This window comes from Falco cherrug, chromosome 2, assembly GCF_023634085.1.
Source record: "Falco cherrug isolate bFalChe1 chromosome 2, bFalChe1.pri, whole genome shotgun sequence".
In the NCBI taxonomy this organism is placed as follows: domain Eukaryota; kingdom Metazoa; phylum Chordata; class Aves; order Falconiformes; family Falconidae; genus Falco; species Falco cherrug.
This window is the reverse complement of record NC_073698.1, coordinates 22,845,911-22,871,197: the sequence shown is the minus strand read 5'-3', so window position 1 is coordinate 22,871,197 and position 25,287 is coordinate 22,845,911. Positions and strand designations below refer to the sequence as shown.

The 25,287-nt window shown below is 40.0% G+C and overlaps 1 protein-coding gene across 2 annotated transcripts in view; it reads left to right on the top strand.

Moving 5' to 3' along the window:
- The first annotated feature begins 5,046 nt into the window (after positions 1 to 5,046).
- Positions 5,047 to 25,287, top strand: part of USP12 (ubiquitin specific peptidase 12) — a 38,871-nt gene continuing 18,630 nt past the window's right edge. The window contains exons 1-3 of one of the 2 annotated variants that reach the window (XM_055701989.1): positions 5,047 to 5,370; positions 17,580 to 17,660; positions 23,460 to 23,673. In XM_055701989.1, coding sequence (XP_055557964.1) covers positions 5,323 to 5,370; positions 17,580 to 17,660; positions 23,460 to 23,673 — 343 coding nt within the window. In that variant the 5' untranslated portion in view covers positions 5,047 to 5,322. Of the gene's footprint in view, positions 5,371 to 6,162; positions 6,686 to 17,579; positions 17,661 to 23,459; positions 23,674 to 25,287 lie in introns of those variants that run through there. The other variant, XM_027815583.2, reaches the window with a different exon arrangement.

Genomic DNA, 25,287 nt, shown 5'->3' with positions numbered 1-25,287 from the left:
TGAAAATGTATAATGTACATAATTTACAAATATCAGTCTACTGATATAAATGTTTAACTATCTGTCAGTCAGTACTTGATGGTATGATATAATATGACTTTCCAAATAGATTTCCTGTTTGTCTCTTCTGTTCCCCAGACGGATCCAATTTCACTCACATAATGTGTTAAGATTCTAGTTCTGTATAATTTGATGCAGCTTCAGCTTTTCTTGGAATTATGAAATACAGGTTGGGGAAAATTTCTTTTATGTCTTACTCTCTATTATCTCATAGCACAGATCCTGCAACACCCATTGCCCACAAAGCCAGGTGCATTTCCATAGCAAGTGTGGTTAATCTATCATGAGAAAGGCAGATGATCTTCACTGGGCTATATGTCAGTAACAATACAGACTGTGAATTCAGATGGGTTTTCTTGCAAGGACCAAAACCGCCTGCTGTTATGTCTGGATCCAAATTTAATAGTTTCCAGAACAACTAAAGAGGTATATATAGACAAAAAGCAACCTGTTCTGATCTCAGATCTGACTCTGCTATGAGCAGAAGGTTGGATGAGGGACCTCCAGAGGTCCTGTCCAACCTGGATTATCCTATGGTCCCATTATGCTATGATCTTGCAGTCATACCATACACTAGTCCAACAACAGATAGGATATGTCTGCATTCAGATACTGAAACAATAGTCTGACCAGCTGGTGGTTTGACTGGTTAGGGGAGAGGTAAACAGATTCATGGGACCAATTCTGTTGTCAAGCAACATTAAAACCCTGAGTGCCGCAGACTCAGCAAAACCATCTGTAGTCACAGGTAGATGATACAGACACAAACATACCTGTGCCCTGCCTACTCTTCAGTTTCTAAAGACAACCTCCCCACACACCCTAAAGTAAGCTGGGTGCCTGCCAAACCACAAGATTATGAAACAAGGAGAGGCAAAGGATGAGCAGCAGCAGTTTACACTTGTTATATTTTCTCTGTTCCTCTGTGTCTGTTGGTGCCTCTGTACGTTTGGAGTACAAGTTCTCCAGAAGATAGAATGTGGTTTGCTCTTCAAGTTGTACGTAGTGACTAAAGAGGCGAAGTGCCCTGGCCTCTGACTTGGTGTTATGGTAATCCAAATACCATGTAACAATAAGTGAGTGCTCTGAGAGACTTTCAGGGCAGGGAATTAATTCTCTCTGTTCAATGAATGTACTTCTGTGAGAGAAGTATCCTTTAACTGAAGCTCTTAGAAGATACTGGATGGGCCACTTCTATTGGCAGCATATTCCAACAATTAATGCCTTCCACTGTTACAAAATGTGCATAATTTCTAATTAAAATTTGTTTTATTTCAGTTTATGAGTATTTTTCTCATTACACCTCTTACTGTGCAAGGTTAAAGATCACTGTAAGTATCTTCCAGTCTTCTTTTTGATAAACCAGATTATGCTCTTCGAGTCTCTCCACGCAAATAACCTTCTCCAGCCTCAAATAATTCCCCAGTGTTCCTTTGACAAGGACACCAGAGGCTAGCACAGCATTACCATAAAAATCTCCCCAATGCCACATGTAGAAAGAAAATAATGTCTCTTCCTACTTGCCACATCCCTGGTTATATAGTCAAGGATTCCATTATTTGCTTACACAATAGAATTAGATTGGAAATTAATTTTTGCTGTCCAGGCCACTGTTAACTCTTAATTTCTTTTCAGTCACTGCTTTCTACAACACAACCCCCCATCTCTGCAGATGCGACCTGCTCACTGTATTTGTAACTCTACTAATGCCTGTATTAAAACACACTGTAGCTGAATGGGATGAATTTACCAAATAATATAAGTCTTATGACAACCCCAGCCTGAAGCTAATTCCTCATTTAGCCACTCTTTCTCTCTTTATAGCGCATAAGTTTTGCTTTTTCATTGCTGAAAATACTAATACATCTGTTTGTTTTTTCCTCTATATTAGGATCCTTTACCCTCTCCTGCCAGCTTTCCTGAGCAACTTCACCCTTCAGAGCTGCCATTCAGTGGATCCCACCTACAGGTTTCCTGAATAAACTGGTCTGTTCCCCTAAAGCCCGGGTCTGTAGCCTGCTGCTCTCCTTCCTCAGCCCCCACAGGATCACAAACTCCACTCCTCAGTCGCTACAGGCCAGGTTTTGGTAACCAAGCCATGGATTACTATATCCCCCAGTTCTTCCTTGTTAGTGAAAAACAGATCCAGCTGCGAATCACCCCAGTTGGCCCAGCCAGTATCAAGAAGTTATCCTTGATACCTTCCAGAAATCTCCTTGACTGCTTGCATTCTGATGTGCTGTGCTTGTAGCAGACATCAGGCAGGCTGAAATTCCCCCAAAACTCAGGGTCTGTGATCAAGAGACTTCCTTGTTCCTAGTAAAAATTCTCAGCAGCAGGTTGGCTGGCCAGTTGGCAAAGACACTCTTGTTGCACCTTGTCAGGTGAATCTTGTCTCTCCCCAGAGAGATACAAGATATGACTAGTATCTTTTCTTAGACAGGGCTAGTTACCATACTGATCTATAAGTATGCATTACAGTCAAGCTTTAAGTGTTTTCAGAGCTCTGTCTCCTCAAATGTACACAAACACACACACAATCCTGTTCTACCCACCCTGTTTTTCCTTAGCTGGTCAAATACCTGGCATACTTAATTTGTAAATAATTCCAATTACAATCACCCCAAGGGGCTTCATGATGGCAATTAAGTGTTAATTTCCAATTCTCTTACTCATTTCCTCATAATGTACCTCATTTTAATGGTCAATAGTATAGAAAGTGTTTCTGTATTTCCCCTCATTCTATGCAGCATGAGCTCAGTTTGCTCATGACACAGCACCTCAGTTTACATGGCAGATCAGTCCCTCTATATGTTACTAATTTAGCATCTTCCCAGCTGCTCTGCTTAGTCTCCACCATGATTAGCTCACATCTGTCAGATACAGGCCAGCATAGCCATACACCCCCCACACCTTTTGAAATGTGGTCCAATACTCCGCAGTATCTATTTTTCCTTTGGAACTACAGACTGAAAGAGCGCTTCACACCAAGTTTCCTTTGCCTTCTTTCTCTAATTTATGGACAGGAAGAAAGTTCCAAGGCAATCTCTGTCTTTCCATTTGAGTGCTTTTCAAGATTCCTGCAGTTTTCTATGGCCTGTACAGTTCCACTTGGTGCCACATTAATTGGTTACAAACTGAATTGTCTCCCAGATAACCTTATAAGCTTCTGCAATAGTGCAAATGCTTTTTGGTTTTGCTTTGGGGAGACAGGATGCTGTCATATTTTCCTCACATTGTTTTTTGAAGACTTTGTCCACTCTGGATTACACAGGAGTATCTCTGTGGCATGTCTGATTAATCCTGTAAGGAATTGCATTGCAGATGTATCTTGCAGCGGTTGTATTTCAGTAGATGAACTGCTGGATATCTGAAGGTTTGACACTTCTAGCCAGCCAAATACCCATTCCTGCTTTTTTGTGCACAAATGGCCAATCCACTTCTTTTGTTTCTGTTCTTTCTCATTCCCCCGATGCTGTCCTCCCCCATGGTTTCTGTGGCAACATTTTCTGAATGTAGATATCCAAGAGGCATTCATTTTCTCCAATACTATACTTCTGAAATATACACTTTAAGACCACAGAGATTACATTAAAAAATTGCTTGAGGATTTTTCAGGTTGCAATAGGGATCAGTTATAAGACTTTCTAAAGTCATGCTCTTTATGTTTCAGCTGAAGGCAAATTTACTATGTTTATTAATTTAGTTGCTAAAGAATGTTTACTTCTTAAGATCATAGAAAGTATCATCATTTAGTGTTATAGATATTAAAGTATCTTTTTTACAGTGAAAGGATGCATTTATGGTCAAGGCTTTATGTGCATTGACATTATTCTTAATGCATCTTGATGTGCTAGCCGTTTCCCATATATGAAGAAAAGACAAGGTGGGACATAAGTTAGCTTTATGCTTGTTAAGGTTTTTTTTGCTTGTTTAAAAAATTTTATTTTTTTAAACAAGCATAAAAACAATAAAACCCTGAGTGCCGCAGACTCGGCAAAACCATCTGTAGTCAGAGGTAGGTGATACAGACACAAACATACCTGTACCCTGCCTACTCTTCAATTTCTAAAGACAACCTCTTTGGTTTTATGCTTGTTTAAAAAAATAAAAAGGTACCAGGACCCTGAGTGAGTCCTCCAGATTTCTGATACACATGCAGATGCACAAGCACATCTGGATGATTCACCTAATTCCCAAGCAAACACCTCAAGTAGTTGATACCAACAGCTACTGTACAGATCAGCTTTATTTTCCAAGATGCCTAAGGCTGGGGCATGCAAATCCCAGGCGCACAGAAACCGAGGAGTTGGGTCACCCAGTGACAAAGCAAGAAAAAGAGGAATTCACAGGCGGCCGCCTCTCCACGCACCCCACTTCCCAGGAGGGACCCCGAGGAACAGCTTTGGCACAACGGCCGCTCCGCCGTGAGCAGTCACACTGACGCTAGGCTGGCATTACAGCGATTCAGTTGATAGGAGGTTAAAGTTTTCTTGGTTGCGTTCTGTAACTTGCTTTTACTGTTTAGCTGTGAGCCAGGCCTGCTCACCCTCCGCCCGGCTCCAGGCCGCGAGGGCGCGCCTCCCCTGGGAGCGGCTCGGCACTTGCACTGAAGAAACAGCCGCCACCCCCCCGCGCCCCGCCCGTCAGATTTCGGCTCTAGGACCACGCAGAGAAGAAAAAAAACCAGGCTGCCCCAGCGGCCAGGCGCGGCCCCCGCCATCCCGGGGCGCGACGGCCCGGCGGAAGGGGGAGAAGCCCCGCCCCCTCCAACGGCCCTGCGCGCGCTCCCGGCCCGCCCCCGCGCGCCGCGCATGCCCGTTTGGCGGCCGCCGGCGCCGCGCGAGAGGGCGGGGGGGGCGGAGCCAGGCGCGGAGAGGAGCCGGGCGGGGGGCGGGGCGCGAGGCGGCCCCGAGGCTGAGGGGCGGGGGGAGGGGGGGCCGGCCGGTGACCCGGCGGCGCTAGGGCCCGGCGGGAGGCGGGGCCGGGCGCGGCCGGGGCGGGCGCGCGGGGTGCTGGCCGCGCGCGCGGGGTCGAGGGCAGCGAGCGTCTGCGGTGCCGGCTGTGAGCCGCGCGCCCGGCCGTCGGGGCCGTCGGGGCCGTCGGGGCCGCGGGCGCCCCGCGGCGGGCGGGGGCGGCGGGCGCTGCCCCCGTCTCCTGCCTTCCCTTCCCTTCCCCTCCCCTCCCCTCCTGCTCCCGCCCGGCCCAGCCCGGCTCCGCTCGGCTCGGCGCTGTGATTGGGCGGAAGATGGCGCTGGGCGGATGGAAATCCTAATGACAGTCTCCAAAATCGCCTCCATCTGTACCATGGTGAGCGAGGGGCCGGGGCCGGGGCCGGGCCGGGGCGGCCCTCTGCCGGCTGCCGGGCGGCGGGGCCGGGGCCCTGGGGAGGCGTGCGAGGGGCGGGCTGCGGGGGAGGCCGGGTGTGCGCGGCGCCGCGGCGGGGGGCGGCGGGGAGGCGCCCCTGGCTCGCGGCGGGGGCGCTGCCGTGGGTGGGGATCGGAAGCGGAGCGGGGTTAATCGGCTTTGGGAGGCTTTCCGCGGTGCGGGCGCGGGCGGGTTTGGTTGGGCCGGGGGCGGGGGGTCCCGGTGAGCGGGGGGGGAGCCGCGGGGTCGCTGCGGGCCGGCGGCTGGAGCGCGCTGCCGCCCGTCGGGGCCGCTCACAGCGGGCACCCTGTGCCCGGGGTCGCGTCTCGGGGAGCGCCCTCCTCCTCCCGGTGCGGTTTGTGAGTGCCCCCGGCTCTCCGAGGAGTGCACCGACGGCGGGGCCGTGGCTGTGTCGCTCGCCGGCGGCCGGGTGCTCTCCCGGTGACCCGGGGAGGTGTTTGCATCCCGCGGGATCCGCTCCGCCGGGCGCGCCACGCGCGGGCGTGCGCGTCCGACTTGTTCGCATCGATCCAGGTCCCGACGGGAGATTCCGCCAGCGATTGCTGTTCCATTACTCTGTCCCGATACGTGACAGCTATAAGTAGATGCACCGATGTGATAAAGCTCTCCCGTTTTTTTTTTAAAGCGGGGTGGGGAGCTCGGTGGGGTCACTGGTGGTGGGGGGCGGCGCGGAATTTCAGGAAGATCACCCTGGGTCAGTAGAAGTTACTACTTGTCGGGGAAGAGATGCGTCGGTGGTTCATAGCTGAAGATCTCACATCAGTGCTCTTTTCTACGTATTCCATGGCCAAATGAATACTCTGGTTCCCAAATGTATTTCCACAGGGAAAGAGAAGAGATGCTTAAGGGGGAAAATGCACCCTGTCCGTTAGTTTGTTGTTGTGCTGAATTGGGATGATACTGGCTCATAACACCAAACACTGGCAAATGCTTACATTTTATATTATTGGAAACTGATTTATCATTTTCATAAACCTTGCTGCAAAGATGCTTTAACATCTCAAACAGACATTTCGGAGGTGGCCCATGAGAATTTTGAGTGCATGTCTGTCAGCCCATGGGGTGAGATTGCTTGGGTGGTGGTTCATCAGCGGAGGGACTGGTTTTTGCCATACAGGAGATCACATCTTTTCCTTTGGACTTGGAGAGGCTGGCTTCTTGAATTCATGAGCTGTGTACCGACATCCTCATATGGCCAAGCGTTGCAGGACATATGTACTTCAGGAGCCTGCATTCTGTGAGTAGTTAGATTTTAGGTGATACTGGTGAGGAGTCGGTGTGATTGATCCTTGAGCTAGGACAATGTTGTTCTATTGCAATTCTAGCAAACATCTTGACCACTAGTCTTTGTGTCAACATAAATTCAGTGCTGGCCTCTTGATTGAGGTCCAGTATGGGACCTCACTTTTCTGTTTCTGGACAGCATAGAAGTTGCAGGTCTGGACTGTCCAAGCAGCTCGTTTAAGATTATGCTGTATGTATGTTTATTAGAAATTACTTTATGTCATTGATATTTAGGTCAATCCTGAAACATTTTTTTCAACTAAAAATCTTCTTATGATTAACTGAAGTGTCTATATCCATGAGGCTGAAATTCTAATGGCAATTAGGTATTATCTGTCCAATCATAATCATGTGCACTGAGGTGGATAAACTCCAGGGATAAGGTTTTTCCTGTGCCTTTCTGGTACATGAGCTTTAATAATGGGACAGCTAGCGTAGGATACCTGCTGTAGAAGTTTTTTCCACACTTAATATATAAGATTGTGCTTAAAAATATTTCAGTAAAGATACTGTGAAAGAAGCACTTGGTATTTACTGTGGAGTTGTTTCGGACAATGCAGTTATGGTCAGGCAGATCTTTTTAATTTTGACAAGAGTCATATACTCAACGTTTAAGCATATATTTGCAAAACCAAAAAGGAATATAATTGCTGAGTAATACTGTTTTGGTTTTTTTTTTTTCCTAGCAATTCTTCTTTGTGTCAAACCATTGCTTGATAAACTGCCAGACAACTTCCTAAAAATTCTTAAAAAGTTTTTCTTGCCTTTCCCAGTGCCTCTTACAATACCTCTTTTTGTGTGTGGTTAGTACAAAACCAGTTACGGGCAGTTTTTGTCAAGAGACAGCTTGTGCCTACACAAACCTAACATGCACATACACTTACAGTCTGTAACAGAGCGGTCTGGAACTGTGTTGAAGACGCTCGTCCATAGCAGTTGTGTGTTTCATGATTTACTTTTTTGTATCCAAATTAAAGTTTCGCTTCTACTGACTTGCATTTTATGTATTTTATCCTTGTTGTTCAAGCTCTGAATGTTAGACAGAAATACATTATGTTTTACAGTACTTGCAGGTTGTGTGGGTACATTGACGAGTGATAGCCAGTATTTTTAGTTTGTTAGCCATCATGCCTTTTGAGATGATCTTGAAAGAGCACTTTTTTTTTTTTTTTTTTTTTACAAAGGGTTGGTTCTTTTGTGTGCTTCATTAGTTCATTGATCTGTACTTCAGTGTTCATACCAGTGATGGCAGAGCTCTTCGTGTAGCATTGTCTCCTAGTATTGTACGCACTTTGAGCTTCCTTGGACTATTTTGCTCTACATCACCACTCCCATGGTTCCTTGGCCTGTAGTAACTCTTAATTATAAGGCTGGAGACTGTGGAAAAGCAGTGGCAAACATCTTTGCCTTTGAGTGGTTTAGCCACTGTTCCTGTTGCAAAGTGGATGAGATTAAAAGTGTGATTGATTTTTTTTTTTTAATGTCTTTGCAGTAAAAGTAGAACTTGGCCTTTTACCCTCATCCATGTGTTAAACTGCAGTCAGAGTCTTACCTGACTGAATTATATGGGGGTTTTACGCGTGGCTAAGCAGTGGTGAAGTAACCCATGCTAACTGCAGTGAAGATGTGCCCCAGCCTACTCACCGTACAAGAGATTGAATCTGGTACTTCTGACTTTTGCTTCTCTTGTCTAGAATTCAGCAGACACTTGCCAGCAGTTGAAAGGTGTCAAGTCTTAGAGCAGCTGAAGCAAGAAAGATAGACATTACCTTTGAAGCTTAAAAACTACAAAGATGTCGATCTCAGACATACAGAAGGAAGTCGTAATGGTAGTAGTACTTGTTTTTCAGTGTTTCTTCTAGAAACTGGTTGATTATGTTAGCACAACCTGAAAAAGTTTAATGGAATTTAAAAATTATGCTAATCTAGAAGTTGTAGCATTAGATGTGAAAAACTTTCCTTCACATTTCAGGTGTTTTGTCTACGTGTTCTGTTCTTTATCTGCCAGTTTAGAATTTTATATACAGGGTCAGTGTCACTGAATGTCTTCAGTCATCGATTCAGACCCCCCAGACTGGCACAAAAAATGGTATTTTGAGGCTAGATGTTGATTGTATGATTTAACAGTGTGTTCTGCATGAGCAGTCTTCATATCATACAATCCACATTTTTGTTTTGTTTTTGAAAGACTTGTGGAGTTACGCTGAAGGGCTGGCTGTTGTCCTTTTCCTGCCTGTCTCCTGTCTAAGGGTACCGTCACCAGTACCCTTTTGCTCATTTCAGTCACATTTGACAAGGATGAAGAAGTCTCAGGGGTACTTCAGTTCAAACAAGCACGTGGGGAAAAAAGGCAGCTTGGAGGAAACAGACCCTGGAAGTGCCCAGCGGAGGGAAGGCTGCAGCGCACCTCGCTCAGATGTCGTAGCAGAGAGGCTTTATAAAAACACTTAATTGCAAAAGGAAGATTTTGTAAAACTGTGAGCTAGGTGTAGATATATGGTCTTCATTACTGCTTAAGGAATTATTTGTTTACAACAGGGTTTTCAAACCTGATTGTGAAATCTGCCCTTTATGTAAATTGATGTTTGCCAGAGTCAGCCGACAGCCAGAAATGGCTGTGATGTACTCATGCCTGTTCCTTCTAATTGCACTGTCTCCTCTGAAGCACCAATTATAATACTTAAACACTAATTGATGATCAGGTTAACAGATTCCACAGGAAAGTGTACAGAAGACTCATGCCGGAGGAGGTGAGAATTGAGAATTACAGCAAGGAAAGAAAAGTTGTGGAAAAACATAACTTTAACATGAGGAGGTGATAGAAAGGAAGGCAGAGGAGGAGAGCACTAATGTAACGCAGAGAAAATAGCAGTGTTAGGGTATTGCTGTATCCAGCTGTCTGACGTGCTTGGGTAGCAGGGTTGGCAAGAAGGAACATGTGCTGTGTCTCAGCCATGGCATTTCACTCTGGCGTCATGACCTGAGTCCACCTTGATCAGTGGACGGGAGTGTTCAGGCACATGTTCTGTTGTGGTGATTCTGTTGCAAGCGCATTGCATTTTGGAGTATCTGTTAGACAGCTGGGGTAAGAACTTGAACCACAATACGGAGGTTCACTCATCTGTTGGAGCTCTTATCAGGAGAATGTTGGAGCTCTTATCGGGAGAATATTTCATTATAAACGTGACACTAAGATTCAAGCATGATCATGGCATTTGTCGTCATCATTTTTATAGATGTAACATGCTGCAGTAGGGTAATAAAAAGAGGAGTATGTACATTAGCTCTTTAAAATACTGGGTTTGTGACACTACTTAGTATACTAATGAATTTAGACAAATTTGTTTTAAATCAAAATATTAACATGACTTAATCTAAAACAAATCTCAAATATGAGACGCAAAGAAAAAAATTCTGAAGTTGTGTAGCTTTAAAGCAATATTTATACCAGCACAGAGAATTATTTAGTTGGAATACTGCTTAGTTGGATAAATTAAATTATATAAATGTTCCTTTTTCCTTTTACGTGTATGTATAGATATATTCACCTTGCAAGTTGTAAGCACAAAGACACCATGAAATCCAAACTTGGGCTCTAGTCTGGCTGATGAAATTTTTAGCTGTGTCAGTGAGAATAGCTTTTACTAGACAAAGCTTGAATATTTAGGTTAGTCATTTTTATAGTCTTTGTATTTACTTTTTAATCTCCTGAAGCAACTAATTTGTATTAAAACATCTACGAATGATTCTTTAAAAATGTGGTGAAAGTATGTCTGTCCATTAATTGGTATAGTCTACTTCTTTCTTTTTCAAATTTATTGAAGGAAAGAGGTGTGTAAAAGCCCTGTATAGGAGGTAACATTTGTTTTGATAGCTTAGGAAGTTTGCTAAAGTGAAATGCTTTTAGCAAATGGTCTATTTCAATAAAGTCTAGCTGATCTGGCAACTGAGGGAAAAAAAACCCCCTCTAGATCTTTTGGTAGTGTAGAACCAGAGTGGTGTATTAACATAAGTAGACCAGAACTGGAAAACATTTTAACCATTTTTCATAAACACAAACTCTTTTTATAATTCCATTAAAATGGGAAATTGTAAAAGCAGCATACTTGTTTTTATGGGACGGGAATGATGTGGGTTAAAAAAGCATATGAAACATACCACAGTGTACAGTTTATCAACAAAGCAGTTGAGCAAATGTGTTCTTCCCCCCCGCCACATTTTGGGTGATTAATGTCATACATATAATATATAATGCTTATATCTATCTGCACTTGTTAGGCAGTGAAAGATTTCTAAGGTCACCATCAGATTCTCTTTTAAATACGTCACAGACTTCCTATCTTGTCTGCTAGTGTAATTCGACCTTTAACTGAAAGTCTTTGAAGGTAATAGTTTTTATCTTTTAGGACCCCACTTAATAAATATCATTATGAGACGTGTTGCACCAACGCTATTGAAAATCCATCGGATCAGAGAAAACTAAAACAAAGGCACCTGATATCATAAACAGTATTACCCCAGGAGTTTTCTGGAATTATACAGTATAAATACAACTGATCTTATTGGCGGTATTATAGTTTTAAACAATATGATTTCATTCTGTATTAGGGGTAGTAAACAAAGTCCATTTCAAGTCTGGCAGCAATTGGGGTAGAACTGTAGAAGCATCATTACATCTTGTCATGTTTTAAAGGTCTATTCCATGAAAGAGCCAAGCCCAGAGATCTAATTCTCCAAGTCTCATCTTCATGTGTGAAAGTAATTTATCTTTTAATCCAGTATTCAAAACAGAAGGAAGTAAGACTATATTTAATTGCTGTGAAGGAAAATACGTTGTGTATGCTTCATGGGGCTCAGCAGGATGGGTTTGGTAGACATACCAAATGTGAAGAGAAGATAATTTTGTGCTATGCTATCATTTTCCTTGCCCAGGCAGAGATGGTTTTTTTTGTACTTGATAAAAATTCTTTTGTCTTAGCTCCACATGATTAGAATATACTGGACTATGTCTGAAATGAATTAATTAAGAAAATAACACTTATTTGTAAATATTTTAAAAACGTGAACTGAAACTACCCAAATATTTCATAGTTAGTGTATTACTAACGTGTGTTCTTTTGCAAATAAATGAACAGTGAGGATTACTGAATCCCACTCAGCATATTTCATTTCTGCTTCCTGGGCTAGAAACAGTATCAAAATAATTGCATTTCCATTTTGATTGCAGTTGAAACAACAGATATAAACTGATTTAATGTAGCTATTCTGTTTGTTCTTAATACAGATTCAGATAAATACACAGGAAAGTATGAATTCACATATTCTGATAAAACATAACTGAAAGAGTAACTTTATGTAATTCTTCTTTAACAGAAGATTCCATCAGTCTTTTTAGTTAATACGGTGCATTAATTAGCGTATGCTGTGAAAATCTGTATACTTTCACTAGTGACACAAACAAGAAAGAGTCTTTTAATATATGGTGCAAAAAAAAAAGCACTAGTAAATGAATGCCTCTATACTGAGATTTATTTTTTTTAATTACAATTTTACATTTCTAATATTTTATTCTTGTTTAGGAAAACATTGCTATTCCTGGTTACTGAGTTTCCCTTTTACTTGTAATGCTTTTCTGTCACTTAGGAAGAGTAAAAGTTCTGGGTTTTGGGTTGGTTTTTTTTTTGTTGTTGTTCACTTACCTATAGCTAAGGTCATTTTGAAGAAATTGGTCTTACATATACCTATGCAACAGGGTTTAGTTATGTGAGTCACCTTTTAGCTTTATTATTCCTTGCTTCTTGAGGGAGGTGGAGGGCATTGTAGGAGAGGATCTAGTATAATGTCTGTGAGAAATGGATCTTCAGAATTTTGACAACAAATGTAAGTTTTGAGATAAGAAATTTCTTTTAAAGGTGAAATTTTTGGATTTACTCAGGAAATTTACAATTCAATAAAGCTGATAAACTACTTAAAAGATGACCTGCCAAGTTATGAACTGCTATTTATTCTAGAAAGGGGTAGATCAACCCCGCTGTCCCACCCCAGTAAAGCACCAGTGTAATCTTCAGAGCACGTTAGGCTGGTTATGAATCAAGTCTTTGCAAAAGAAATGCTGCCTCCTAGGCTGAATAATAGCCAGGTAGGACACTTAAACTGCAATTGTTTGCCTGCTTGCTGCCTTGTTTTTAGACAGTATTTTTAATACAGGGGGGCGCTTTTTTTTGCCCTTTAGACAAGTGCTGGGTGCATTTTCTTTAGTGTTTTAGGCAACGTAAGGTGTGTGGAATTCTGAAGTTCTGCCAGGAATTCCAGTTTACCATCCTTTGGTTTGCATCTTGGGATGGTCTTAGAGTGCACAAATTAGATTCCTTTTGGAGGAAACTAAATCAAACAACGTGGTCCAGCTGCAGCTGGGTGTTCAGTCGCAGAGACAGCCTAGAGCTAATCTGGCAAAAACCGTCTGAAACCCAACGTGTGTGTGCCAGAACATAAGCACCAAGTATGCTTTACAGATTGGCTTTAGTTAGCTTATCCATATGTTAGCTGTTGGTGTGTCTCAGGAGTACTAGTTCAACGTGTAGCACCACGATAGTGTGACCTCTAAGGCAGTGAGAAAAGGCAATAATAGAAGTGGAAATGACATTTAACAATATTATTGCTTTAGCAAGTGAAAAACTAAACAAACAAATGTCTGCACTTTATGTTGGTGGGGTTTTTTACCTTTTCTATTGAAATGTACAGTATCAGGGTTTTTTTAGTTTATTTTAGAACTTTGGGAGAGTATATTTGTAAAACTTAAATCAAGAAAATTCAACTGCACTTAATTAAAAGATACTACACTTCCCTGCTGTGTTTTCTGGGCTTTGATTCCATAAACTGAAATAACACTCATTTTGTTAAGGTTAAATGTGTTAATTTATAGAAACCTCAAGCTCTTTTGAAAATTAAAATTGAGAAATTTAATTAAGGGCCTTCCATGGTAAACACAGATCCTTATCCCTTCATTAAGAAATTAGCATCTAAGGGGATTTTTATAAATCCATAGTATAGCCTTTAACTTGGTGGGAGAGATAAGCAGTAAATGTTGCACTGATTTGAACATGGTTAAACTAAGTTTACTCATGATTTCTCTCCTATCAGTTTGAAGTTAAACACAGGGTGAAGTGTACAGTAGTTCAGCTTTACACCAAACTTCCACTGTGTGTGAGAACACTCTTTGTAAGTTGATACTTTAACATTGTTTCCAGGATCAATTTCTATAACAAATAAAAGCTAGGCAAATCTTGTTTTCACGTTGTGTTCCTGTATATACACCTTAGTTGCAGACTTTCCCACTTTGTATAACTATGACAAATACGTGTTCTGTATACCTGTGTAAGTACTCTGTGCTGGAAGGAGGATAATGTAAGGCAGTGTTTGGGGATGTAGAGGTTTTATACTAATATGATGCAACAACTGGTAAATGCTGGTACTGTTGCAATATTGGCTTTTTTGGACTTCTGTTGTGTCTCTGTTCCTTCCCACTTCTGGGTAATGACCTTGCGTGCTTCCAGTCAGAAGGGTAGTGGGTGTACTAACTGAAGCTGACAGTGTTCCTTTCCCCTGCACAATGTCAAAACCGAGTTGCTGCGTGGGGGCTGAGCACCTATTGTATGGGTTGTGCAGTGAGCCCCCCCAAAGAGGGGTTCATCTGGGGGTCTTCCCGCATCCCAGTTAAGTGGCAGAGGAAGTAATTCTATACTCTGCAGTGTGCATCACAGGCTGAAATCTCCCAAGTCCATCTTGGCTGATGGAAAAGAGGTGGACTCCACTTCTGCCTTGAACCTCTGCTGTCCTCCTGTCCAAAAGCTGATATGATACCGTACTAGTTGGTGGTGCCACAGTGTTCCCATCTGCATCTGTATTTGTATAATGAAGGAGTCAGCTGGGACTGATAATGTGTACTGTCATAACAAATGGAAATGTTTTGCAGTGAGGGTTAGTTAGGTTTTGAAATAGCTTTTATGAGTCAGATGTGAACTTGCATTTTAGGGTACTCTTTCGTGCCCCTGCTGTGTACTGTGTTTTCCCTCTGCAACCAACTCGCTGTGCACAATATAAATGTTTACTTTGTGGGGAGGAATAACATCCTGTATGAGAGACAAAAAAGATTGCTGCAGAGGGAAGTCTAAGTAGCTTGAAGGTTTTTATATTGGTGTAAAACATCCTTGCTGTTTTAAAACATCCATAAACAATTGCATTCAAACATAGGTAATGCTGTGCTCTGAAACCATGTGGAAGTCTAAACCTTGAATGAAACAGCCTTGAATAATCAGAAAACAATAACAATACTGGAATATCCGTAGCATGTCTGTCTTATTGCCAAGTCAGGATCTTTGTTGTGCTAGAAAACAAAATACAGTGTTCACATCCATACAAAACAGAAACATCAACGTTCATACCGTAATACTCTTCCTTCCAAAGACAGGACACTGAGCAGCTACTCAACCCTAGCGTTAAAAAGAGAAAAGAATTTCCTAGAAGCCTGCTCTTGAATTTATTTTTAAAGAAGTAGAGATTTTAATAACAGGATAAAAATGCCTCCACAGTTCTGTTGGGTTCTTTTTTCCTAGGGTTTTTTTTTTGTAAGTATCCACCTTTCCAGAGCTGGTGGACATATTTCAGTAAGGCTGCTAAACTAAATATTCAGAAGTTGTGGAGTGCTTGAATCTTAAACGAGGTTTTATACCTTTTTCCCTTACCACCACCATCACTATTTGAGAACAGCTTCTAAAGTAGTAAGCCCTGCAGCCAAGTCCCCAGTAAAGGAGAGGCCTTATACTGGATAGTTGCAGGGGATATGACTGATGAAAAAGCAGCTGGGCTGTGTTGTGAGTGGAACAGAGCTGTACTGTCTCAAGTGTAGTTACGGTATCTTTTGCTCTATTCGAGTTAAAGTTGTCACCTCCTCATGGGCCTTTGACCGTGTGTTTCCAGTTTCAGAACTACTAAGCTAGATTGTGTAACCACTCAAGTTCTCACTAACTCAAGTTTTGCAGTACCACAATCACGTCATGTCAGATACCACATAATAGAGTTCCATTTTAATTTTATACATTTTGATACAGTCCTAATTTTAAATTGGTACCCCCTCCCCCATCTGTAATTAATCTGTGAAATCCTGCATGCTGTTTTTAATGCAGGTAGTGATTTTGAATTAATTTTATTGTTATAATATCCAGGGCTATTTGCTACATCTTTAGTGTAAAGAACTAACTTGTTGGGAAGGAGTTGCATCTGTTTTTAAGATTCTTTGCTGTATACTATATACAATTTTAGCTTCACTTTGACCTGACTTTAGACTGGAATATTCATGCTCATGTATTAGTTTGATAGAGGATATATAAATATCAGTGATGTTGTATGCAACAAAAGGAATTTAGAGTTGGATACATTTGCTTTTCTCTAAAAGCAGTGTAAGAACTCATTAGAAAGTGGGTTTTATTTGTTCTCTCAGTTTTCCAAAGTAGAGTTTTTTCTGTCTCTAAATAAAAAAATCCATGTTTCATTTGAAAGCCAGTGCTTATTGCACCAGTTCAGTCAACAGCCACTGGTTGGAACCACAGTAAACAAAGTTTCCTTCTCTGACTTGCTTTTTGAGGATCAGACTCAACAGATACTGCTGGGCAAAGGCTGCAGCATTTGTAATGCACAACAAAACTGACTGTTCTATGTTGTCTTTAAATTTTACAAAGTTCAAGGTATTTAGCAAAGTACTCTGAACATTTTACATTTTCATTGTATGCAGAACAGACCAGTCTTTTTGCTTCCTGTGAGCAATCTGCATTTCTTAACTTTTTCTGGAATGTACTCTACAGTATGAAAATTACACTTCTTAAGAGGAGCTCTCCATTTGGCCTTGTATCACTTGCTTTGCAATACTATATTGTCATAGAATCATAGAATGGTTTGGGTTGGCAGGGCTCTTAAAGATCATCTAGTTCCAACCCCCCTGCCATGGGCAATTTAATGCATTTATTAATAATACAATTGTTATTAAAGAAGGCCCACTCTGAAAATAAGAAATACAGAACAGCAAAACAGCACAATTGCATGAAAATACATTAAAATTACCTAACTTGAAGATGTTTTTTGAACAGAACATATTTGGAAACATATCTCTAAGGGATCTTGGATTATACTGAAATCATTTTCTTGTGGTGGAAGAGTGTTAGATTCTTTATTATAGGTATGTAAGCATTAAGTTATAGCACAGAAGACTTGTTGTCTCCTTTAAGACCTGTGTGAAATGGTTTTGTGAACAGCCTAAACATCCTGAGAGTACAAATCGACAGAGAGGTCAAAGGACTGATTTTTTTTTTTTCTACACTCACACCTAATATCCTGCCAACAAGCTTCTCTTTGCTTTAAGCAACAGACTGACTAAACAAGTTTGGTTAATTTGCTATGTATGATTGTTGAGCTGCGTCACAAACTCCACTTTCTATACCACCACCCCAGGGTACACACAGGAAGGTGTTTTATCTGTTTTCAGTATTTAGTCAATAACTGTTTAGTTATTTTTGTTTTCATCTCTTGTGACTGAGAGAGCTTCAGTGTAAGTAAGTTTAGGAAACCAGAAGTTTTGTGGTTTGAGATCTGATGATGCTGGTTTGGTGTTAGCAAGGTATATAGTTGTGACCAGTTTTTCTGGGTTGGTTTTTTTTTTTTGGTAGGTTGGTTGGTTTTTGGTCGTTTATCTTTGGCAAAATACTTCACCTTTTTTTTTTTTTTCCCTCAACTAGTTAAATTCACTCTGTACATAGTTGCAATGCTAATATTTTTTTTACTGCTTTTGATTTTTCTAGGGCGCCAATGCCTCAGCTTTGGAGAAAGAGATTGGTCCGGAACAATTTCCAGTCAATGAGCACTATTTTGGTTTGGTTAATGTAAGTTTCAGTCCCTAACTTCATTACTTTGAAATGCCACAAGTGGATTTGTTAAATTACAGAACAATGACTGAGTGAATAATTAGAACACGGAAAGATATAGTCATCAAATATACACAGTTATTGAAATGTGTTTCAATATTCAGTGTATTTGTTGAAATATACTACTGAAATAACTGTTAAATTGGACTCTGTACTTACTACTTTATTTCATTTTCTAATTGTAGGGTATTTTTAAAATTACACTCTTGCTATTAAAATGTATGTCTTAAAAAAACCTGTTTAAAATATACAGCTTGTAGTTCATAATATGCCAATCTAAGTGAGTAAATACAGTAAAAGGAAAAAATCTGAGAGAGGCTGTTGATGACATGAAGTGTTCACATCTGCTGTTTGTATTAAGATTTAAAAAAAATACTGAACCCAAAGGGGAAAGCAGTGGTGGAAAAAACATACTGAATTGTTTGATTCAATCATTAGTTTTAAGGAATAATTTAAATTTATATTTCTGGCATTACCAGTGAAAAGTATGTCTTGTTAGAAATTGAATTAATCTGAAATGAAATACTAAACTGGGGCTTCAGAATGTATGTGTTTAAACTAAATTGATTTAACAAGGGCTATCATCTCGCTTTTCTTAATGAAAATGAGTTCTAATGCTGTCCTGCTATGATAACATAGGTCTCTACCTCTAGGGTCTTAGCACTGGGACATGGTGTGAGAGTCTGCAATCCAAGTACACACTGCAGTCAGTGAACACTCTTACTGATAAGCTGATTTACTTGCATCTCAAATGCCATGACTTAAATTGGTGATTTTTTTCCTTTCTCATGAAAATTGAAATACCTTCAAAATGAGGTGTTGTTTCTCTGAAAAGAGGAAATACACTAGTTTAACTGTTAATCCTTGTTAGTTTGGTAGCAGAGCTTAAGCTTTCCATCAATGCTAGTCTTGTCTTTTCTAAAATCTGTTATTCTATTGATAGATAATCTGGCTTCCTAATGTCTTGTCCAAGTCCAGATAGGATTTAAGACTTAACAGTAAAGTTGTATTATATGCCTCATCTTGAAATTTTACATATTTTGTACACTTGAGGAAAGGTTCAGTAAAGGGCAATCTTCCTAATATGTAATGAATTATCAAGAAATTCTGTTTCTGTAGTCCAGAGGGAGTAGGAAATTTCAGGGGAGATCTTTCTTTAAGTCATTGCCCTCAACCATACACATAAGAGGCGGGCAGCTAAGATACCTCAGAGTGCTCTTAACTTTCTGTGCAATATAGGAATGTTGCATATTTTAGCTTTAAACAATGAAAGTTTTATGTGTAACAAATAGTAATGGGTTTCCATTACATCTATGGCACGCTGGTGCTGCGTTTTTCAGGTACAGTGGTTGGTTAAGGAAATTCAGCCACATTGTTGCTTGGACTGCTTTCACACCTGTTCTACAGATGGTGTTTACTAACACAGTATATATGCCATGAATGTGTATTATTACAGAATTTAAATTATCAGGAAGAGGAAAGGTTGCTTCATTAACAAATTATGGCCAGTGGTCATTCAGAAAGAATGGCAGCTACTGATAATTAAAAGAAACGTTAGATAATTAGATAATAAATTGAGTACTATTAGATTGAGAAGTGATAGAATTCACAATTTTTGCCTTCATTGATTTCTCAGATTGTTTTATAGCAATCACAAGAAATGAATTTCTTAGAGGTTCATTCACATTTACTGCTAAACTTTTCTAATTTGTTTATAGATTTTGTTTGTCCTAACTTTGTCAAGAGTAAATGGAAAAAATGGAGATAATGTGGAAATCAATAGCTCTCTTCTAACTGTGTGATAGCTAGCCATTTGAGATGTCTGGAATGCAGGACAGGATTTTAAAGATGACAGTTCTGATACAGAGATGTTTGTGGTAAATGTAGTGTAAAAGAAGAGAAGGTAGAAGCACAGTCTTACCTCCGTTCCAGCTTTGTGGAAAGATCTAGGTTTTATTCAGAGGATGTGCTGAAAGAACAATTTGAGAGGTAAAAGGAGAAGTAAGAAAGGGCAATTATGGGACACACGTGGGAGACCAGATGTTTGATGGGATGTTTGAATCTGTCAGTGAAAGCTTTAAATGCAGAATTCAGCTTAGGCATTGAAAGGACAATGCCATTCACTAAATCACAGAATCAGGAAATGCTTGGGACACATGATAGGGTGGAAATGTTAATAGTATGTTGTCTCATGCTCATGGACAGTCGGGAACATCAAGTCTGTCTGTCATTATTCATTCTTTCCCTCTACAGTGCAGTAATGTGAACTATTCAAATGCATGTGCTTTGCAAGTTAAATCAATGATTTTATCCAGTGAGTATGAAGTAGTGAATGTTTGTCGTCTCGTAAGAGCTACTCTGGTAGCTCTTCAGCAGTTTCCTAGACTTCTAGAGAAGAAATTCTGGTTATTCAGTCTCTTGCAATGGATATGCGTGTTTGGAGAAATCCTGTTTACTGGTATGGCCCACTGCAACAAATAAAAAGTTGTCAGTGCTGCCAGTGCGTCAGAGTTGGGAGGAACCCTAGAGCTGCACAAAGACAGTGTTCCAAGTAGATCCAAGTTCTTGTAGATCTCTTGTTTGTGTTTGTAGATCTGTGGGGTTCAACAGCCAAGTTTCTTTCCAGTTGTATGTTGCATCAGAAGAGTAAACTATAAGGCTCTAAGCCTTAGTGAGTATGTGGTGGTTTTGTTGCAACTTTCCTGATTGTGTCTCTTTTTTTTTTTGTAATTTTCACACTGGTTTGGGTGTTGTAACTTTGACTTAGGAATTAAAAAATAGAAAGGGGTGTGTGTGGGAAACAAAGTGTGCAGTATTTTTGTGAAAGGAAATAATCTGATTTCTCAGAATTTAGAAAAGAACAGTATGTACTGAAAAAAAAGAGAAAATGCGGTCTTTTACTTTTCTTAGATACATGCATCTTAAGATGGTCCTCACAGAAATAAGGAGGCAAGCAAGAAACCAGTTGAGAACGTGGGTTAAAATAGCTCTGCTGTATATAACCTCTATTACCTTCCCCTGAATGAGACAGAGGAGTTTCGGTAACCCATACAGGCTGGCAGTTTAAGATACAAATTTACCGTGATGGTCTTTCTTAACAGTTCTCTACCATTGTCCTGAGGCGGACTTCCCAAGCGCTGCGTTACGCTGTGCAGAGCTGGCGCACCGTACGGGTGCTGTGCTGAGGCAGTGCCACCCGCGCGGGAGGAGGCAGGCGCCTAGGGCTGAGCATCCAAGGAGCGGGAGTAGAAAGAAGTATAGGTGTTCAGTACCTGGTGGGAGGGTGGGGGGACTGGAGCAAGGTCTTTGGTGTTTTCTAAATGAAGGGTGTGCTTTTGCATTGGAGTCAAAGATGGGAAGTACAGTAGTGGTGGTGGTAAGGCCAGCATTTATTTCTGTAACAAATTCCCTATTTCTCAGTCTAGAAACCTCCCTCCCTTCTCCCCTTGTTCAGTACAGGTAGGATTATAATTTTTTAAAGATTAGAAGCTTTTATTTTAAAACTATTTAAAATTTTGAAGGGATGAAGACTGATGTTTTAGACATAAAACAAATGTGAACTGAATTTTCTTCAGGAGTTTGTATTCAGTCTTCTGTTGCCTACTGTCTTTCTGAATTTGGGTGAAGAAGACCTTTTATGAACTTAAGTCTGCTTGCTTTTATTTCTTGCCCACTGGCGTATAGGTTAACAAACATGCATATTAAATTAATCTGAATTTTATGCAGCTTTCTGAATTCCCTATTGCTTCATATTTTGGTCATCTCTCACTGATGTTTACCATTCTAATTAATTTATCATCAGACTGTTCCTTTTTAAAACTGGAATGTTGCAAAACTTCTAACTTGCTGCCTTTTCATCTTCTGACATTTGCTGTAGAAATTTTAGCACTTTTCCCACTTGATTTAATTTTAAGAACTTTCTTAACATTTTAATGTACTTCTCTTTTCATGGCTAGTTCTAATTATCAACTCATAAATAGTTAGCTTACAGTATTAAATGTTTTGACATAAACTTCTGTGTGATTTCATCTTCTTCCTTTAAGGAAAAAAGCCCTGGTTTTCCTCTTAAGTTCATTGACCTACTTGAGTGCAGATTTGGACCACAAAGAAGCTAATATAAGCATTTTCCCTAGCTTAAATAAATAAAAGTAATGGGTGTTAATTTCCTCACTTTTTATTATGGAGATCTTAAGACTTCTTAATATCTTTTTTTTTAAATAGACTTCTTACTCATTTTTTGAGTGGCAGGTATTTAGAAAGTAGTTCTTCATATTTCATTAATTTAAAACAAAGGAAAACAACTTATTTTTCAGTTTAGTGATTTAATTGCATGGTGCTCTTGTTTGTCATTGTCTCAATTGGGAGAGAGCAAAGAACAGTTACTTCCCTTTTATTCCCAAGAAGTAAAAGCTTTTAGTTCTTTTTTTCTGTTGAAAGAACCTGCTCTTAAAATATCTCCAAATATTGCTATGTAACAGTCTCCCCATCACAATATGCTTAGGATTTGCTACCCATATGTACTATCATCTTTAAATATAATGTAAATATGAACATTATTTTCACATTTTACACAACGCGTGTGGTAGGTATTTGCTTGAATCCACAGGCTGAGTGACTGCAGCTGAAAGGGTGGATTGCTTGCCGAGTGCCTTGTAAAGATTTTTCTCACCCTTTCAATGTTAGATAATAGATTTCACTGGAGGAGGGCAGCATAAAGTGAGAGTGGCTCTATCCACCAACAGCTCATGGTACCTTCACACTGGTGATAGGGAGGTTTGAGGTGTTGGGGTGAGCTGGAGACAGTGTCAGTGATCACAGGACTCAAGTGCCTAAGAACTGGAAACGAGTCTGGGGAAGAGGGACACCTGGAGTATCCTGGTATGAGGGGAGTTGTGGATGCTTTTCTTGCTGACTCTGCTTGCCCCCTTTCCATTGAGTGGCTTGCCTCCTTCAAAACGCCCATGTCCAAATTGTGCGTTCTTTTCCTTTCAGTCTTGATTTGAAGCTACCAACTGTGCTGTAGCTTTGCATCCTAGACAAGCCATGTTGCATTGTTTTAAGAAAAATCCGGCATGCCAATCCTCCTTCAGAATCCCCATGTCCAAACTGGGCATTCTTTTCCTTTCAGCCTTGATTTGAAACTACCAACTGTTGCTGTAGGTTTGAATTCTAAACAAGCCATGTTGCGGTGTTCTAAGAAAACTCTTGCATGCCAATCCTGTCACCCTAAAATGAGAACTGAGAACGTAGTAACAGGTTAAAGCAGCTATTTCTGACTTTGATCACACAACTAGTAAGATTTGCAGAATCCAATTTCTGAAGTGTCTGAGAAGCTCTGAATTTACAGCTGAATTTCTTTACAGTACAAGGTCATGCTGTGCCTGTTCTTCACTGCTGTGGCTCACTTGTGGTAGATGGGTATTTTAACCTGGGCATATTTTGGGAGCTGTGAAATTGGTAGTATTTGTTGAACATTTTGAGGTAAGTAAATGCAAAATATGGCTAATAAATGAAATTTACAAGTGAGACGATTATATAGTGTTGTTCAAATTTACCTGGGTTTTTCTTGCATTTATGTAGAGTGTACTTGTTAATCCTTTGTGAAACAGAAATATGCTTTACTATCACCTTAAAGTCAAGAAAAAATGACTTGCAGAAAATGTGCCCCTGCTTATGCATTCTCTTATACTTTGGATTTAATTTTACCCCTCTAAAGTAATAAAATGCAATCTAATAGACCTCTCTCTTATTTTATAGTTTGGGAATACATGCTACTGCAATTCAGTTCTTCAGGCACTTTATTTTTGTCGACCGTTTCGAGACAAAGTCTTAGCATACAAGAGTCAACCAAGAAAAAAAGAGAATCTCCTTACATGCTTAGCTGATCTCTTCCACAGTATAGCCACCCAGAAGAAAAAAGTTGGAGTAATACCTCCCAAGAAATTTATAACAAGATTACGAAAAGAAAACGGTAATTTTTTTTCTTTTGTTATGTAATAATGATAGCAATTATGATTTATTTTTGAAGTTGACATAATGGAATACCTACATATTTGTTACGCATGGGAAAGTGTCCTTGGTGCTGCAGTATAAAGAAGAGGTGACCCTAGAATAAGGGTAACCCTGGATCCGTTTTGAGAGAGAATCTTTGTCTCTCTCTTCCTGTAGAACTCGAGAGTATTGTCAGTGGCTGCTTATAAAATTGCTGGCTCATATTGCCTCTCTATGAATTGTATTTTTATAATCAAAAGTCACTGTAAGACTTTCGTTCTGTGTTTAAAAAAGCATTACTTTTCGAATGCAGAATCAGTCTCCCAAACTGAGTATGTGGAAAGGATGTTAAGACTTCCCTGCAAGAATCTAGCTTAAAACCTCACAAATTTTTAAATTAATCTAGAATTTATGCAATACTTAGCTTGACTTACTTTTTAAAGGATTAATGATGAATTTTAAAACAGTAAGTAGTGTTTTGGCTGGTTTTTTGTTTGTTTCTTTAGTGTAATTGATATCCTAAATATCAGAAGCTTTCCAGACATTTTTAACGTTTTGTGTTTCTTACCTGCAGGGCTAGTTGGTCAAACTATTTTAGAAAATAATTCAATGTTAAAATATAAATGAAAACTTGCAGTCTTCTACTCAATTTGGATACACTATTATTAAAAAAAAAATACATTTTTTCTAAAAATAACCACTAGATTTAAACAAACAGTATGAGATAGCATTTTTAACAGTGCTGCAAGACATGTTCATACTGTTGTAATCTCTCCAAGACTATATATGCAGACTAAAAAAAAGTGCTTAAATGTTGTGATGACCATCTCTGTAGTAAAAACAAGAAATAAGATTTCATAATGACATTCCTAATTTGAAGTGACCCCTCCAGCAAATGCACACCGTGAGTTGTAATATTGTTGTTAAAAAAAGCTTTCAGGTAATGTACAGTCTCTTACCTATGCAGAATAGAAGGCTGTCATTCAATTCTTTACGTATACTTGAGTAAGTATGCTTGTATGTTTGATGCATTTACAGAAATAGTTCATTATGCCAAGAATGTTGACTAGCTATGAAAAATGTGGAGAATGGCTTAAATGGAAAGCAGAAAGTAAACCACAGGCGCCATAAAGTTCTTTCTAGAAAGTGTTCTTTTTAATCTTTAAATATGTCATGACTCTAACATTCTAAGTGGGAGAAGGCAATTGAAAAATCTTCATTAGAGAAATCAGGTGTGAAAGTTCAGCTCTTCTTGGCCCTTTGGGTCTCTCTTAATGGTGATACATACCTTTTCTGCAAATAAATGGCCAAATTGTCAGGCAGTGATTACATGGACATAATATATGCTATTAAGCGCTTACTGTAAAGGTGTATAATTTTGAACTTTAACAAAGAGTTAGTTAAAGAATCAGGTAGGTATGCAACACTGATCTAGATTCTGTTCCAGTCACTATCCAGCTATATCACGGTGATGACTGAGAACATAATCTTAATGTATTCCAGGCTGCAGTGCTGCTATTCCATCTTTATTTTCAGTGTCTTAATATAACATATATGTATTAATGAACTTAAAGCATAGATGGCTGGGAAGCAG